Below are 19,615 nucleotides of genomic sequence, written 5' to 3'. Positions count from 1 at the left end.
CATAAAAAATCTCCCTATATCCATGCATATCATATTCGTGCCTCCTTCATGCCTCCTTAGCAGTCTCTGGGGTAAGCTTCTATGATGCAAAAGGCCTATCTTTTTATTTTTCATCTAACATGTTCATCAAGCAATGGTCATGGGACCCCTTGCAACCCCATTGGACATGGGTTGCAATGAGAATAATGAGTCTTGGCCATTAACCTCACTTCCACAGCATGAGCCAACATCAATTATATTATCAAAATATTTTTGTGACAAGTGCTTGACATTATTGTCTTATTCATGTATGATTTGATCTCCATTTTCACTGTATCAAACACTTTGGCACATTATGTCACATTCTTATAAGATCCAGATAGGTGCTCTTTCATCCCAGTTACACCACTCTTCACCACATTCTCACAATACTTATATTTCAAAAATACATATGTATTGTTGTCACTTCCTAAATCAACTTGACTGATATGTTTCTGTGTTACCTAGTTCCTATGACCAGACGTGATTTTATCTTTGCTCCTAACCATCCCCTACAAAACCCTACAATAAGTTGAGAACAAAAAGTTTTCAAACAAAAAAAAATCAGAATTCCGAAAAACTAGGGTTTCCAGAAAAAAAAAATTTCAAACAAAATGTAAATTAAATAACATTAGAGTTACATTGACCTAATAACATTAGGGTTACCAAAAAAAATTAGGGTAAAAAAACAATAGGGTTATATTGGCCTAATGCTATTATTTTTACAAAAAAAAAAAGAGTTAAAAAATTTTAGAGTTTCAAACAAAACTAGGGTTTAAAAAATTAAAACAAAATGTAATTTAAATTGAGTAAAGATTTCAAAATCTATTTTATTAAATGATATGAGGGTTACAAGTACAAACAAAAAAAAATAGAGTAAAAATTTTAAAGAACAAATTTTGAAAGTGTTGAAGAATACTTAGGAAGAAAAAAAATTTATTGGCGACAGCGATGGTGTTCTGCTCCCAGGTGAACCCCGATAGCAACTAAAGTGATAGTGGTTGCAGCACACACAGGTTGAGATGGCGAGTTGGAGTTAAGACATTCAATGGAGAATTGTTGCGGCTAAGGAGTGCTTGAAGGCGTGATTTGTTTGTGATTTTAGTTTAGGGTTTATGTAAGTTTTAATAAAAATAAATAAATAAAATGAGGCATATGTCTCACACAAGTGAGGCAAAGTGCACCTTAACGCACGTCTCAACCAAACTACGGTGCACGCCTCACCCAAAAAAAATACTCAAGGCATTTTTTGCCAAAATTGCACTAAGACGCTCCTCATATTGCGCAATTTTAAACAATGCTCAAAGATACCCTCTATTTTTTTCATCAAACAATACTTCTGATAGAAATCTTCATTTGCATCTCCATCATTCTATAATATGGACTAATAATGCAAACCCATCAATAAGAATGAGAGTTGAGTTTGAAGATCAAATCAATTTGACCAGAAGTGAGCTTGAATCTATCAAGAGGTAAACATGTATTTAATATATATACACACACACACAAATATGTGTGTACATTGAATTTTATATGTCCATTTTTTTCTTCTCATTTTATGAGTTATGAGATTAGCGGGAATAAGTAAATAAAAATTTATTGCATAAGGGAAGAAAGAGAAAAAAATGGAAGTAATTATATAAGAGAAAAGAAAGATTAAAAATATTTATGCTAATCTTTAATAGTGGCTACATTTATCTTTCTATGTTACCAAGGACATAGGCGGAGATCGTCGAGCAAGTAAATTAGTTTACTTTTCCGGTTATTTTCCTAGCAGCTTTATTTCTTGAGATTGTGTTTATCATTGCTCTTGTAGGTGCTCTTTTCCCAACACCATGAGCTAAGATTGTTCTTCAAGCCAATTTTGAATTGGAATTGAATGAACTCAAGCCAACTAAAGATAGAATAAAAAATATTATATATTTTGTATGTTTATTTTATGCACATATGAGTGCATAACTACATAGCTATCATGAATATGCATATCTATACAACAACAACATCAATCATTCATCCAACTACGTGGGGAATATGAAAATCTATACATATAATAAATTATATATATATATATATATTGATTTCAAGCAGGTTAAGCTTGAACTAATTCAATCAGAAATGGCTCGAAATTGAATCGATTTGAGCTATAAATTGATTTCAAGCCAAAATTGTATCGACTCAAAATCAAATCATTCTCACACCACTCAACATACGTTAAACTTATTTTAAAGCTTTCTGAAGAGCATTTACATTCAATTGAAAATAAAAAAAAAAATGTTAATTAGCATACCTAAGCTGTCTAGCATGCCATTAACAGTCTCTGGATTGGCATTAACCATTGTACCACGGCTTAGCTGGTTTCTGAATGATTGGTATGGAGGAGGTAACAATTTCTTAGGGTCCAATAAAGATATGCATACAGACAATGAGTGCACCAGAACAGATTTGGGTCTTGAACTTTCAAAAGCATGACGTAATAATCGTCCAACAAAACTGCAATTATAAGCATACCATTACTCCAAAAAACCTCAATATCTTTAGGTAGCTAAACAAAGCATACCTAACAGCTACAGTACATGACAATATTCTTTTTGAATGACAAAGCTAGTAGATGCAGACACAGATACCTCGGGCTGCAAATTTTTGCTGCTAGTCCAGGAGGAGCATATCTAGTTATCGCACACAGGACTTCGGCAACATTGGCATGAACTTCAGGCAAATTCTGTACGAAATAACAAAAAATAAGTCCACAATTATTATCATATGAATCTTTATCATCAGCATTTTAGACGAGGAACTTTTCATTAAAAACTAAATCCACAAAAACTAACTCAGTCAAATTGCAGAAAAATAGATAAGAGCGGGGAAGGGTGATACCACTGTAATTATCTACATAGGTTAGTGTTGCAAATAAAATTAACCAAAATTGCAATGAAGCAGTACAAGAGGAACCACATAAATAAGCATAGTTATGAAGCAAGCAAACCTATACGAGCTAAATTTTGTGTTATCAAAGGAAACGTAATTTACGAAATAAAATATTAACTTGTCGTTTATGAACTATCCATGGCAAATTTGCACACCAAAAATATCAATAGGAAAAATACAAAAGAGAAATAAAACCTATATTCGTCCCAAAAAAATCTGAAAAGAGCCCAATATCAATGCAAATTTGTTACTTCTCGTAGAAGAATGTAAATTGGCTCCAATTGCGTCCAATACGTCAATCAACATATGTAACATAAATCTCAAAACCACCTTATTTCACAACTTTGTAATTTCCAAAGAATCAATCAAACTAGTCTATCCAAAAGGCTTTTCGTTATACAAGAGATTATCATAATCATGCGAGGAAGGGTAAATATAGAAGTAGTGAGAACTTTCAATTTTTCAGTCATTTTTACCGCATAGAAAGAGGCATGCTAACTAGCCTTCTAACCATAGCCACTGAAATAATCATCTTCAGTTGTAGACTAAGATGAACCAACATGTCACGCCTTCAACATGCGTCCACATGTCACATTCAAAGATGATGCCTCTCAAATCTAATAGAGAGAGCAAACTAATTGGCTAAAAAGCCTTTGGACATGTCTACCTAAAGATGTGTCAAAATCTCTTAAAAGATATACCGCTTCGTGGCTATGAACTTCCAACAACAACAACAACACCACCAACAACAAACCTTTATCCCACTATGTGAGGTCAACTACATGAATCCTTTTTCTCCTTTGTGTCATGTTAAGGGTCAAATTCTCATCTAAATATAATAAAGAAATGTCATTTCTAATATTTTCTAACCAAGTCTTTTTAGGTCTAACTCTACCTTTCTTAATATAAGTCAAATCTAATACATCTACTTTCCTAATTGGGTCATCGGAAGGCCACTGTTTTATGTGACCAAACCATCTAAGGGGACTCTCTCTATTCTTATCTTCCACTGGAGCTACTCCAACCTTTTCACGTATATGCTCATTTCATATCCTGTATTTAAGAGAGAAGCCACTCATCCTTGAGCATCCTCATCTCTGCAACACTTAACTTAATATTATACTTCTCTTTTAATGGCCAACATTTTGCACCACAAAGAATTGCAGGTCTCACTACCATCTTATAGAATTTTCCCTTAAGTTTGAGAGGGACTTTTCTATCACATAACAAGCCCGATGCATTCCTCCACTTCAATATATGGGTTGTTATTTTGTTGCAAAAATTGATATTTATGTGAGAATTTTAATAATGGGGGTAAAAGGGTGTTAGTTTTAGTTTTGTAAATAGCAAATATTTGGACAGTATGTCTATAATTGCCCCTTACACGTATTATTTGTTATGCTTATAATTATAATACAAGTACAATCAAAATTGTTATATGAAATTATATTTTGATTTTTGTTTACCTTTCTCTTAAAATACCATGTATATCTAAATCTATGAATTAATTACTGAAGAACTATGAATTAATTTCTAATTTCTTATGCACGAACTTCTTATTTCATGAATTCTTCAGGTTAAGAATATTTTTAGAGCATTTGTCCAAGTGTTTGCTAGTGTTGAATATTGCTGTAGGTTAAAGATCTCCATTTCGTCGGAAGCTATTCCTCTCTAATAAGATGCATCTACTTTTATGCATAAACTTCTATTAAAATATTATTGCGTGTAAATTTTGGCATTAATTTTACTATTGTAAGAGTAATTTAGAAAAATCCTATTTATTAAGAGTAACTGAATTTAAAAAAATATATATGGATATTGGAAATACCACGTATGTAAAGTTTCAGACGTTAAATGCATAAGATGGCCTAGAACAAAATATTAAATCTTGACGTTAAACATACATTTTTAAAGAACCAAAAAGAAAACCATATCCTCACAAACATCTTTGATCACCAATCAATATAATAAATGAGGCTACAGGCAGCACATACCAGCAACTAAATTATGATCATCACCGTTATATAATTACTACATCAGGCTAATAGAGAATGAGAGACTATATAATCTTGTAGCACATACCGATGAACTGAACTTATCAATAATCAAGTCAAGAACATTTGCATCGTCCAACCACTGCAATGAATCGCTATAGTTGGAATACATATTTTCATCAGCCCCAATCAACCGAATCAATACCTGCATGATCAATTGAATGTTTCAAAACACAATCTAGAATACTATGACATTAGCAAAAGCATAGCAATTTTTTTTAATATCCGACCATTAAAAACGAATGGCACAAAGATTTGAATGCTAACCTCCATTATAGATGTAATGCCAATCAAATCTATTAGTTGATGGAAAATTTCTTGGTGACCCTATATGATCGTGGAGAAAACCAAAAGTCAGAAAGGGTACAAATAACTCATAATATGAACAAAATAGCATCAATCAACTTATATAGCAGAATTTTTCCAAAGAAAAAAAGTTGTTGCAAGAATTTTAAGAATGCTTTCACTAAATTAATCATTCAAGAATATACTGCCAATTGGAGGTGTAGAAGATACTGATCGCCAAATGATAATAAACACCAAAAAAGCTTCACACTAAATCTCCTACAAACAGTAAATTAGAGCTTCATATTGACCTAATGAAATGCATAAATTGCCTTACTTGAACATAGCTCAAAAGTTGGGGTGTCTTCCTTGCCAACAGACATAAAACAACCTAAAAAGTAGAAGCATGCAAAAAAAAAATCAATATTAATACTTAATATCAACATTTAAAATGCCCTAACACCCAAGCTATGCAAGAAGGCATAAACCTTGCTGAAGTATCCAGCCAACAATGTACTGTGTGGGAGGTCAGGCCTCAAAAAGGAAAACAGTAGGTCCATCAGCTGCAAAACAAGAGCACAGAAACAAGAAGCATCATAGAATTAGTAAGTCTAGGCAAGTAAAAACATATAAATAAACTAAATAGCTCAGCTACTATTGAATAAAGATTATGATAAAACCCCAAACCTCCTCGTCCTCAATTAAAGTTCGTAATATGTTCTCAACCTCGCAAGTAAAAATTTCACAAGCAATAAATGGAAACCTGCATCAGTAAAAAACATTGAATTAAAAAGAAAATATAATAAACTTTATAAAATAATTAACCATAGCTTGTTTATAAATTTACTTGAAGGTCCGTTTCTTCTCAGCATCCTCAGGGGCTTCTTCAACAATATAGCGAATCAATTGCTCAACTTGAGCCCTCTCCCTAAGACTATAAATAAGAGAAAAGGAATAAATATAAATACAATATGATGCAAAGAACAAATAAAGTATCACCCCAAAAAAATATTATCTTATCAGAAAAAACTACCAAACCCTGAAAAACAAAGTCTTAGTAGTTTTCATCACCATCTTAAAAATATTCTGATCAAACTAATATAGGACTGGGCAATGTAATCATTGTCATGCCCATTATTCCTATCGAAGCCAATGATCTTGAGAGAAATATCTAGTCAGATCCAATATTTGAAGGAAATTAGGCTCATTAACTAAACAGCTGATCTAAATCTACCATCATGTCATCGCCTAAAATAACAATAAAAAGATGCAAAAAGAAAACATTTAAACATCAGTGAAAATTATAATTATTATTTTATCTTTGAGTTTGAACAACCTCCTTTTCATAAAACACCGCAAAAATGAAGAGCCGGGTTACATTCCAAAATATAATGTAGATAAATAAACTTTAAAAAAAACTAGTGAAAATGCGGTATCAGGATAGTTGGAATAAGAATGACACAAAACCACATAAAGAGTCCAAATAACACAACCGCATGTTTCATGGACATATATGATAGTTATTCCATAACAAGAGAAGGCGATGGAATTGTAGGACTTGAGTTGAGAAGAACCACCTAAGAAGTATAGAGGGTCATGACAAAAGATTAAAAAAATCATTTCAAATGAAAAGACCGTTTGTATTTAAAACGCTAAAAACAAAAGATCCTAAATTGTATGACCAAAAATGATGGGAAGCATAGGATTTGAGTTGCAAAGCACCACCAAAGAACTCTAGAATTCCATGCCAAATGATTAAATACTAATAATTGATTTCAAGTGAGAAAGTCCATTTGTGCTTAAAAACACTACAAACCAAAAACCCCAAATTGTATGGCCAAATTAAATCTCCAAGAATGAAGGCATTCCCAACTATGAAAAGCCTACAATGGCATGCTAGATGACATGTGTTTTGTAATCTCCGATAACTTAAGCAAATCCAACCACCAACAAAAGCAGTAAATGTTAAGTAGCGCAATCCAACATAAAATACAATAATTCTAAATGTAAGGGGTTCTCAATGTATGTCACCTTGGCACTAGCAAAAGAATATCAACTATTCATAATCTCTGAAAAATAGAACCTAAATACTGGATATACTGTAAATTTACTTCAGCAAATAGATAACTTTTTTTTTCGCTTTTTGTACAGTCGTGATAAAATTTGCCAAAGTTGAAACTTGAAAGCAGATTAACTCCTTGCAACTACAGTTAAGTAATGCTATCAAGTTTAAGCAGATAGGACAGGCAGTACTTCTAATCATAAGATGCATAAAGCAATTAAGATAGCAAGAAAACACCCATTACAAATTAACGAGACGATTATTCAGAGCTTTGCATTCTTGAATTATTTCATCTTCATCCAGAAGCTCTTCCAACGTATAATTCTCCTTATCCAAGATAGTGTCCACCTGATTTTCGTACATGGAAGTCAAAGGCAGTCAGACATAAAGTGATAAATCAATACAGTAACAAAATCACTGTAAGCACGCATCCCAAAAAAATAAATAGATAAGCAAATGCTTCCAATGTAACCAGATTAAAATAAAAATTATTCTAAAGGATTCCTTCAGGATCATGTAACAATATCAATGAAGTCATAGACACTGTAAAAACTTCGGCACGATGAGAATAAATATAACTTATACGTGACGAAAATAATAATAAACATAGAAATTTGTTGAGTAAACAAGCGCGAACATGTTATAAGCCTAAAATAAGCGTCAAATTTGCCAAACCTCACGATGAGCTGTTTCCCACATGTGATAAGGATAGAACTTCAAAAATAGAGATAAAATTGATAAGCTTCTGTCGGCAAATTAAGACTAAGAAGATAATAATCTAAAAGAACATTATAGGTCCTCATCATATAATTGTCGTTACTAATTTTCACGAACAATTCAAGGATCTTCTTTCCTTCCCCTTTAATTCTCTTCAAAGGACGGCGGGCTTGACATTGAAGTTGAAAATAAACACGTACTGAAAAACCAAATACCATCGATGTACGTGTACTGGCTACGCAATCACTTATAGGATTCATTGAAGAATTCGGAAAACAAAACGCCAGCAAGCTCAAATGCAAAAACCTGGCAAAATCGGAAAAACAATTAATAGCCCCCTTCCCCGAGTCGCACTTATTCTCACCATCCCAATATAACTCGCATCATTTAGCACCCTTCTCACTAAAAAATGGTAAAACCATATCATCCCAAAAGGATATCCGTAAAAAAAAAGTACATATTAAAAACCAAAAACAGATATCGCCCAAGTACCTACACCCTACAGCTTAGGAACTTACCGGCGACGCGGTGGACAGCCCAGTCATCCGCCAGAACATCATATTGAAGCAAATCGAAAGATCCCAGCCGTTCCAGCAACAGCCTAAGCCTAGATCTAGGGTTCTGCCCTAACCAGAACCCGAGCACCGCGACACCCAATATCCCCGTGAACGCACGTCCGGAAGACCCGCGAGCGCCTAGAAAACCCTAGAATTCGTTCGTTTCGTCTGACGCCGTACCCTGCTTCCAGGATTGAAGACGAAAACAAGGCAAAAAAATGGCTTAAGAATCCCACCGAAAAAGAAGGGCGCAGGTACGAGAAAGAGGGGAAGAGTAAAATGGAATCAAGCGATTCGATCGACGGTGGGAGCTGTGGAGCGGCGGAGGAGCGAGTAGGAGGCGAGAATGGGGTACGACGGCCGAGCCCTGAAATTGCGTGATGGACTATTTTGGAGGAAAAAGGGTTTTAACGTGATTTGTCATTATTATTATTGTTAAATATAAATTTCCAAATTAAACGGGTATTCTTTTATGTTTTGAGAAAAAAAAAATATTTATTCCATAATAGACATAATCCAATAGATTTTTCAGTTCGTAGTTATGAAATCATATCCTAATAACTCTTCTAACTATAGACTGGTATCATAACTCTTCGAATCATTATAATTAACAGGTATTGTATATTAAATATAACCTTCCTTTTCAAATTTTGTAACTCTTTATTTTTAAAAAAATATTTATAAACTTTATAATAGAGATTGCAACTCTAATTTTTAAATTTCATAGCTCTCTTCATCTAATATTTGAAGCTCTTTGTAATGGATATTTAGGGGGTGTTTGGCAACGGGATTGATGCCCGATTTGAGCAGGATTTATGCTAAATATTGTCAAATAAGATTTACGATGTCGTTCGAATTTACAGCGAAATAAATCTCCCAGTAAATCCTAGATTTATTAATTCTTACAGTTTGGTGGATTTAATATTTCACCGCACGCGGGATAGTGAGAGAGTGGAGCATTATGACTTCTTCGAGCATCAATTTTTCTATCACGCCTAAATCCTGATTATGTTGTTAAACAACTCCACATGATTTAACATTTATGTTGTTAAACGATTTTTAGGTTTTAACTTTAGCAGGATTTACCATGGCTTTGAAAATCGAACCGGGCAGGCCGGTTCAACCATGAACCGGTCCTAAGGCCGGTTTGGTCCTCTTAAGAAACCGGTCTAGCATCAAACTGGTGAATTTTGTTTTGAACCAGTCGGGTTCTTAAGAACCGCCTGGCTCAATTATAATATATTTAAATAATTTGATTTAATATAAAATATTTTTTAAAATATTAAATTAACTTAAAGGGTCAATTTCGTGTTTCCGTGTCAACCCGAACTCGACCCGATTTTTAAAACGGGTTGATTTCTTCAACCCAACCCGACCCATTTCGTGTTTGGGTTGACCCGAACCCGGATTTTTCCGGATCGGGTTCGGATCGTGTTTCATGTCGTGTCAAAAATTGACAATCCTACTCAGATCCCACCCACCAATATTTGCATCTCCTTCATATTTCTCACCTATTGATACACCACACACACATAAGTGGAAAACTCAAAATTGCTCCTTTTGCGAGTTCCAATTCTACTGCTTAAAAAGGTTTAATGTTGCCCCGTTTAAGAAGAATTGTCAATTCCCACTTTACAAGCTATTGTCTCCTCTCCTCTGCAAAGAAATCTGATATTATCTTTGTAGAGGCTAAACTTTATGTGGCATATAAGGTTTGCAATCTTTTGAGAAATGCTCCAAATTTTATATTAAAAAGGGTTAATTGTCCTCATTTGGACGGATTGGAACTGAAATGAGAAAATTTTATATCCTAATTTAAGACTCATAATTCATCCTGCAATTGAGTTAATTGCCCTCAAAATTTAGGCTTCGTTTAGGACTAATTTTTTAACGCTTTTTTAAATAATTTTTTAATACAAAATTATATTTTTTTATACTAGAAGGTTGTTTTAAGAAGCAATAAGAAAGCTGTCCCAAATGAAGTCTTAGGTTTCGTTTGGGACGAATTTCTTTTCTGCTTTTTAAAGCAGTTTTTAGTATAAAAATTTTAATTTTTGTACTAAAAAACTGCTTTATGAAGCAGTAATAAAGTCGTCCCAAACGAAGCCTTGTACTAATACGGAGGTGATGACGATTGAAGTTCCTTGGAAGTATCGAAAATTTATTTAATACCTTAATTTCTCTTTTTTCTGAAAAATTTTAATACTGGGACGAATTTCTTTCTGCTTTTTAAAGCAGTTTTTTAGTATAAAAATTTTAATTTTTGTACTAAAAAACTGCTTTATGAAGCAGTAATAAAGTCGTCCCAAACGAAGTCTTGTACTAATACGGAGGTGGAGGTGATGACGATTGGAGTTCCTTGGAAGTATCGAAAATTTATTTAATACATTAATTTCTCTTTTTTCTGAAAAAAATTAATACTTCGCTTTGCTATTTTTTCTTAGAATTATGGTCTGGGTTTTTTTTTTTTGACGATCGCGTGCATGTTTGCATTTCTCCCAAAAAAAATTATAGTAAAAGTTTATCATTTTAATTTTTAAGAGAAATGTCTTTTAGGATTTCGTGTTGCTAAAATTGTGATGTTTCTCGCTTTAATTATTTTTGTGGTGATGGTAGCTTTCAAAAAAAAATTAAATTTTTTTTGTCAATTTAATTAATTTCTTTGATCATCAGAATTTGTTGATATCATGATATTATCATTTAGTAGGTAAAAAAAATTACGAACCACAATTTTATCAAATTTTTCATTCGGTAATTAAATAATTCAAAATTTTCCTTAGGCTTTTATACTTGCCAAAATTACAAAAAAAAAAGGGGATACTCCCATTGATAAATGATTGGCAAGAAAGTTTAGATTTATATTAAATGCTTTTTTATTTTCTAAAAGAATTGTTGATTGGCAAGTTTTTTTTTTTTTAACGGGATATCTAACAGGACAATGACGAATTAAATTTTTAACATGACACAAGGGAGAAAAAGAATTCATGCAGTCAACCCCACATAGTGGGACAAAGGCTTGATGTTGTTGAATAGGGGTATCTACTCGCTATCACCCCCCTTAGAAGGTGTTTGGCGGCATAACTAATTCCTCGTTGAGCCTACCAGCAACCAACCCAACAGGTGCAGGACCACAGTTATTTTCGCCCCACTTAAGGGGTCACGCCGCATGAGGGAGAATTCGAACATCAGTTCGGGATCCCCAACCATGCTCTCTACCAACTCTTCTAAGCTCGGTGGGGTAGTGGCAATTAGTTAGTAGTTCACCTATGCGTTGTAATCACAAGAAAAAATCATTGAACCCTTTTACAAGTAAACATTTTGATATTCTTTTTTTTTTAATGAACTTGTGAATTGTAAGATTTGTTATTTTTGTAAATTATGTTTGAGACGTTAATGTCAATTTTATTTTGTTTTTGGAAAAATGATTAACTGTCTAAAGCATGGTTCAGTTATACTTCCTATTGTTCAATTTATAAAAAGGTTTGCAATGAAATTAATATAATTAATAGCGACTTTTATAATGGTAGTAATATGTTGTTGTTATCAATTGGGTGAGCCTATAAAAAATTTTGGATTTTTTTGGTGCTTTGATCTTTGTTTCTTCTTTATTTATATATTTTTTTCTTTTTTCTCGTTTAGCGTATGTATTATGTTTTTCCTATTTTCCCAAATGGTTAATGAGATACCTCACAAGTTCCTACGCCATGGGCTCATATTAAGCATTCATGAAAAGGATGCAAGAGGCGTATAGTGCTCATGAATAGACTTTCACCTTAAGAAATGGCTGGTGTTGGTTTTAAAATAATGGATTATAGGAATTTAAGAAGATCTTATTTTTCTTTGAAAGCCGCACATGTAAAAATTTTGTTCATCTAAGGTATGAGCGTTCTCTACATTTGGTTTAATATGAAGGCTTTGCAACATAAAATTATTTTGACATTGACTACAACAGTATATTCACATTATCAGAATACATGGAAGTAGAAGATGGGGAAGTAAATTGGTTCATTGATGCTGTCAGCGTGCGTGTAGGAGTTGGCCTTCGTATCTGTCTTGCCGTTGGTATAAGGTACTTGGTTTGCTTGTAAGAACATATAAAGCCAACACCAGAAAGTTCAGAAGTAGGCTTTTTTGACAATGATCCTTCCGTTTCTCTCATTCACCTGCATTTTCTTTGTCTAAAAATTTTTAATATTCAATTTTCCATCATCTTCGTTTGTAATTGTCGATTTGCTCTAGCTCCCTGTAGTATGAATGGTTGCAAACCATATCATGTTGGTTATTTCCTATCCTTTTGCACCTTTTTCTGTAATATATAGTTGTTTTTCATTATATTATGGTTAATGAAATGAAGCTTTTCAAACTCAGTTTCTGCCCTCAATAGAAATTCCGTTTTCAGAAATTTTTTGGATCTTTAATAGTCTCTGCGTTCACCTTTGATCTCCACTTTCATTATTTTCTTTCGCATAACATTATAAGTAATAATATTTGTTGAGTTTTGGCCAATTTGGTATAGTTCCAACTGGTTTTTTTTTTTTTTTTTTTTTTTTTTTAATTTTGTCCTATGACTATCCTTCCTTTTTTTTTTTTTTTTTTTTTTTTTTTTTTTTTTTTTTTTGTAAGTTAACAATTTGTTCCTATGACCATCCTGCAAAACAGAAATTATTCCGTGCAGATACGGGACGGTCAGGATATGAATCAAAATTTATATATATCATATAATAAAAATTTTTGTTATATATTATTAATTTTGAAATTTTGTTTCACGTGCACCATGTGCACGTGCATTTACACTAGTATATTTAAAAAGTAAAGTCATGAGGTCAAATCAAATACCCAAATTCAACAAACTTACATTCGAGCTGAACGTCTCGAGAAGACGAACCCAACAACACCAAATTCAACTCAATCCGAGCCCAAATGAGTTCAAATAAAAGACCCAAATCGCATTTGGAGGGTTCATACAATAATTTAGATTACCAAAGGATTTTCAAAATGTGACATGATTATAGTCGAATCGAATGGCTCGACGAGAAAAATCCAACGAGCCCAAGATCGTCGAATTTTGATATCATTTAGACATTTAAATGTCCAATAAACGGTTCACGATCAAGGGATTCAACATCGGCCGTCCATTCAAACCACTCTCAATTTACCCTTAATCTTTATATTATTTATTGGTCATGTCACTCTCATAAAACTATAAATAGACCTCTCATTTCTCATGAGACGGTATCCCAAGCAAAAAAGAAAAGAGAAGATAATATAAGAAGAGAATGATGAAAATGAAGAGACTCCTTGACCACCGCTGGACTTCCACTCGGCAATCGACCGACACAGGAGTTCTGCCGGATCGCCAACTAACACCAGAATTTTGCCCAACTGTCGACTGACTCAGGAGTTCTTCCTTATAGCCAAATGACGACGGATTTATACCCGAATGTCAATTGAAGTCGGATTTCCGCCCGACCACCAAACGTCATTGGATTTTTGATCTCGAGTTGTAACTGAATTTCAACCCGGGAGTTGATCATTATAATATACTATGATCAATTTCAAGGGAAAATCAACCACCTGTAATCTAAGCAACCACTAGTGGAATCCTTTCAACTGAGCATATCCTCGTGGGTTTTCCCTTTTCGAGGGTTTCCACGTAAAAAATTATTGTGTCATATTTTTTCTTCTGCTTGTGTGTTGGATATCCGTACAACGCCGAGACGAAAAATTTTCTAACTCTCTTGCCGCGTATATTCTACCCAGCAAAAAATAGTAAAAGTGCTATTGGAGCATCATGACTCCAAGAGTGTCGACGTTGCAATATTAAGCTCTTTATTTTGGATGTGGATTAAGAGGAGCGTTGAGGCACTACATTTGTTGTCGCATCACCGAGCTCTCTATCTAAGAAAGTCTTGGAGGATCAAGAATATTTGGCCGAGCATAGTGATGCTAGTAAGGTGAGTGTCACATCGTCATGTCAAAATAGGGGGTTATCTCTATAATATCTAAATTCATTTGCAAACCCCATTCATCATCCCCATTGTCAGAGAAGATAGAATGGAGGAAAAGGAGAGAGAGAAAGAAGGAGGATCCGGAGGCTATATCTCATATTTCAATCATTAATCAAGTTGAGGATTTCGTTGAGCACAAGGTAGACTTCTAAACACGTCTCTGATTTTAATTCCATTGATTTTATAAAAAAGATATGAATAAAAAATATTTTTCTTGATTTTTATGTTGTTTTCACCATGAAACTTTTAGTATATTGTATGTTTTATTTTGAACAAGTTAACTAGAAGAAGTTGGATTTTCATGATTGGTTTTTCCTATATCAATTTATGTGTATATTGAACAAATGAGGCATTTATGATTTTCATGATCGTTCTATAAAAGACTTAAAATATTCCTTTGGATATTAATCTAAAATTGTTATTGAAATAAAAAAATGTGCAGTGAGTAGGCTTTTACGCATGTAATGTAGTTTTATTATTAGCAATTCTGAGACTTCATGCATCATCATAATCAAGTGTTTATTTTTATATTGCATACATCATGGTATGACATTGAAAAAGTTATGAACCCTAAAATGTTATAAATGCACTATCTAAAATGATATAAGGGCTCTATATGTTATATTATAATCCCATCTGCTTTGTTCATGTAGAAGAGATTTTGACCCCGCTTATTGAATACGGGTGTGGGAAGTTGCTTTGTTTTGGCCCCATTTAGAATGTGTAATGGGGCTTGAATGAACCAATGTTTGGTTTGGAGAAGTGAAAACTCAAGTTTTTTAAAAGGCTATGTCAGCGCCATGATATTGAACTCTCGGGTATGAACTAAATATCATAAATTTCTGATTTTTTTTTATGAACCTTGATGAAATGTGAAAGTTAAATGCAAGCAGAACTCTTGTGATAAAGGCCCAACATAGTAGAAGAAAAAGATAGAGGCAAGTTCTTATGGATATGAGTGGAATTGTAAGATTTTGTAATATAGTTTTTATTAGTTTGATGTATATATGATTGATAAATTGAATTATTATATATTTTGATGAAATAAAAGATGTTGAATTGCTTTCATCATTTAGATTTTATTAATTATAGTTATTTCTATTGATGGTTGAGTTTTTAAATTATGGGTTTATGATTTCAACCATTCAATTAAATTTTAGGGCGTCACAATATAGTCCTCCAACAACTGTTCATTGTTGACTACAATCCTTCAACCTATAATCCATTAGCTATAATCAATTGATAACTCTGATGCCCACTGGTATCACAAACTATCATAAAAAAAATGCCAACGCACGCTATCACTTAGATGATTGGTGCATGCCATCAAAAACAATGTTGTCTCTCAACTTAAACAATTGGGTTTGTGTTGGATTCCTACCAAAGAGCCCTTTCAACCTACTAATGTATTATCTGGCCTTCCCCCAAGGAAGGAGTAATTATTACGTCCGGACAAAAAATCGGAAATCCGGACATATACCGAGCAATACCGAGTTTTAGGTGACGTGGCGTGTGATTATTGGTCTCTGGACGCGTCAGGTGACTTGACGTAATAATTGCTCCCAAGGAAGGGCCTTGTAATCAAATAAAATATTAGTGAAATCATTTTAACTTAATCATGTCTCGCATTTTTACCCTTTCTAGGATTTTATGCGTAAAAAATCTAGTATGTCTTATTATTTTGCTCTCATTTTTTTATTTGTGTGTGTTTTGAATCTTCGTACAAAACTAAAATGTTAAACTTTTTATATATTTCTACAACTGCACTGTAGTCATTAAAAAGAACTCAAAGCATTTTAATAGGAGCAAATTTGGATAAGATTAATCATCTTAAGATATTAACTCAATGGTAGCAATCAATTAGTCAATATATGTGACTATTTTAACCTTCTCTAAGGAGCTGTGGGATAAAAAATGTAGGTAATTAATATAGTTGGAGATTGTTTTGATTCTTTATAAAGAGACACAACTCTCTTTGGCCTATTGGTTGAGAGCTTAGGCTTCCAACTAAGATTTTTTTTATGAACCTTGATGAAATGTGAAAGTTAAATGCAAGCAGAACTCTTGTGATAAAGGCCCAACATAGTAGAAGAAAAGATAGAGGCGGGTTCTTATGGATATGAGTAGAATTGTAATAGTTTGTATATAGTTTTTATTAGTTTGATGTATAGATGATTGATAAATTGAATTATTATATATTTTGATGAAATAAAAGACAATGAATTGCTTTCATCATTTAGATTTTATTAATTATAGTTATTTCTATTGATGGTTGAGTTTTTAAATTATGGATTTAGGATTTCAACCATTCAATTAAATTTTAGGGCGTCACAATATAGTCCTCCAACAACCGTTCATTACTAACTATAATCCTTCAACCTATAATCCCTTAGCTTTAATCACTTGATTACTCTAATGCCCACTTGTATCACAAACTATTATAAAAAAAATGCCAACGCACGCTATCACTTAGATGATTGGTGCATGCCATCAAAAACAATGTTGTCTCTCACCTTAAACAATTGGGTTTGTGTTGGATTCCTACCAAAGAGCCCTTTCAACCTACTAATGTATTATTTGGCCTTCCCCCAAGCAAGGAGTAATTATTACGTCCGGACAAAAAAATCGGAAATCCGGACATATACCGAGCAATACCAAGTTTTAGGTGACGTGGCGTGTGATTATTAGTCTCTGGATGCGTCAGGTGACCTGACGTAATAATTGCTCCCAAGGAAGGGCCTTGTAATCAAATAAAATATTAGTGAAATCATTTTAACTTAATCATGTCTCGCATTTTTACCCTTTCTAGGATTTTATGCGTAAAAAACCTAGTATGTCTTATTATTTTGCTCTCATTTTTTTTATTTGTGTGTGTTTTGAACCTTCGTACAAAACTAAAATGTTAAACTTTTTATATATTTCTACAACTGCACTGTAGTCATTAAAAAGAACTCAAAGCATTTTAATAGAAGCAAATTAGGATAATATCAAATTATCAATCATCTTAAAATATTGATTATTGTATATTTAAATTAATCTATTTTAAATATATTATATTAAAAAATAGATAATACATGATTGTAATTTATTTTAAATTGATCATTTTGATTTTTAACTCAATGCTAGCAATCAATTAGTCAATATATGAGACTATTTTAATCATTCTCTAAGGAGTTGTGGGATAAAAAATGTAAGTATTTAATATAGTTGGAGATTGTTTTGATACTATATAAAAAGAGTTAGTGGATCTTCTATGATCCTTTTCTCTTAAAAAATATATTAAAAAAGTACTAACAATTTTTTGCAAAAAATATTTCACTGAATTATTTTTTTCCTTAACATAATCAGCATAATTTTGATCCAAAAGACTATTTTGGATCATATTTAAGGAACATGGGGATCAAAATCCTTTAATAAGTTGGGAGTATTTTGATTTTTCATAAAAAAGCCAATGATAAAACACCCAAAGCTTTTTGAGTGTCGTCGCCTCCACCCAAAAGGAATAGATACAAAGGTGTCCTGGCAAAGATTCATCTACTCAGAATTTGAGAAAATTATTAGGTCCGGACACCGTACGTAGATATACATCCGGACATTCACTTAAAAATAACACGTGGGCTAAGTTTTGTTGCCCTTTTTGATCACGCTTTGACTGTGTTTTTACTGAGCTTTGACTATGTTTTACCTACGCTTGGTTTAAAGTTCCGCCGACACATTTAATTTATAAAGTAAAACATTAAATTTAATTGAATATCCACGTGTACACTCTACGTGTCAATATTTTATTGGAGACCATACGTACCTCTACGTCTGGTCAGATACGTATGGTCTCCGGACCTAATAATTTTCCTAGAATTTGCTACTAGGTTCGCAATGTTTCAACCAACGATGTCCTAAATTCACCTTTAAATCTCTCGCACATCTTCACCTAAATATTTTCAGAAGTTTTACTTGCTGATGAAAATCTCTATGTATGAGATGGAAGTATAGTAAATTCTGAGTTGCTGGTTCATTTCATTCCATTAGTTTTTACTCTTTTAACATGCTCAGATTGACAGTTCGAATGGGATGGGATGAATTTTCTAATATTTTGAATATTATTACAAGCAGAATAGGAGGATTTAGGCTTCGTTTGGGACGGATTTTTTACTGTTTCTTGAAGCAGCTTTTTAATTAAAAAAATAAAATTTTGTACTAAAAAATTGTTTCAAGCAACGAAAAAGCCATCCCAAACGAAGCCTTAGTATGATGTAAAGATTTTAATGTCTTAAAGGAAAGCAGAAAATTTTCTATATTTGTTAATATTTTTAGGAATTAAAAAAAAAACATATTGTTGCGTCCTGGAGTATTCGCGGCGGTAGAGAAATATATGGTTTAACGTCTTATCATTGTACGAAGATCCAGCACACAAACAGATAAGAGAGGGGGTGAAACATTCATAAGAAACACCAGAGTTTTTACGTGGAAAACCCCTAAAAAGGGGGAAAAACCACGGGGCCTGGCCCTGTTTGAATGAATCCACTAGTGTTCGTAGTCGATTACAAATGAGGCTCTTCCTTGGGAGAAGGCCTTGGATTGATGTAGCAAATGTACATCATAGAGATTGCATTACATAGTAGGAATTACATATACATGTTTGTCTGGTCGGAAGGACCGTAGTCGGCAGGAGACCGGCAGGAGACCAGGGTCAGAAAGACCATTGTCTGTTGATGGAGGTCGGAAGGACCATAGTAGGCGACGAAGTCCTGAAGGACCGTAGTCGGCAGGAGACCGGGGTTAGAAAGACCGTTGTCTATTAATGGAGGTCGGAATGACCATAGTAGGCGACAGAGGTCGGGAAGACCGTAGTCGGCAGGAGACCGGGGTCTGAATGTCGGGCCTTAAGCAGGACGTCGGGTCTTCAGCTGGATGTCGGGTCTGAATGTCGAGCCTTAAGCAGGACGTCGGGTCTTCAGCAGGACGTAGGGACCGAACGTCAGGCCTTAAGCA

At 33.5% G+C, this 19,615-nt stretch overlaps 1 protein-coding gene across 2 annotated transcripts in view; it reads right to left on the bottom strand.

Moving 5' to 3' along the window:
• The window catches only part of LOC110093295 (serine/threonine-protein phosphatase 6 regulatory subunit 3), a 31,294-nt gene extending 22,268 nt beyond the window's left edge, over positions 1 to 9,026 (bottom strand). For both annotated transcript variants that reach the window (XM_020818130.2, XM_020818132.2), the window contains exons 1-10: positions 8,580 to 9,026; positions 7,589 to 7,692; positions 6,130 to 6,216; positions 5,970 to 6,045; positions 5,771 to 5,845; positions 5,620 to 5,673; positions 5,265 to 5,324; positions 5,026 to 5,142; positions 2,643 to 2,737; positions 2,306 to 2,508 (exon numbers count right to left, since the gene is read on the bottom strand). In XM_020818130.2, coding sequence (XP_020673789.1) covers positions 2,306 to 2,508; positions 2,643 to 2,737; positions 5,026 to 5,142; positions 5,265 to 5,324; positions 5,620 to 5,673; positions 5,771 to 5,845; positions 5,970 to 6,045; positions 6,130 to 6,216; positions 7,589 to 7,692; positions 8,580 to 8,621 — 913 coding nt within the window. In that variant the 5' untranslated portion in view covers positions 8,622 to 9,026. The remainder of the gene's footprint in view (positions 1 to 2,305; positions 2,509 to 2,642; positions 2,738 to 5,025; positions 5,143 to 5,264; positions 5,325 to 5,619; positions 5,674 to 5,770; positions 5,846 to 5,969; positions 6,046 to 6,129; positions 6,217 to 7,588; positions 7,693 to 8,579) is intronic.
• Positions 9,027 to 19,615: the final 10,589 nt, after the last annotated feature.

Source organism: Dendrobium catenatum, unplaced genomic scaffold (assembly GCF_001605985.2).
Source record: "Dendrobium catenatum unplaced genomic scaffold, ASM160598v2 fragScaff_scaffold_743, whole genome shotgun sequence".
Taxonomy (NCBI): domain Eukaryota; kingdom Viridiplantae; phylum Streptophyta; class Magnoliopsida; order Asparagales; family Orchidaceae; genus Dendrobium; species Dendrobium catenatum.
This window is presented reverse-complemented; position numbering and strand designations above follow the sequence as displayed.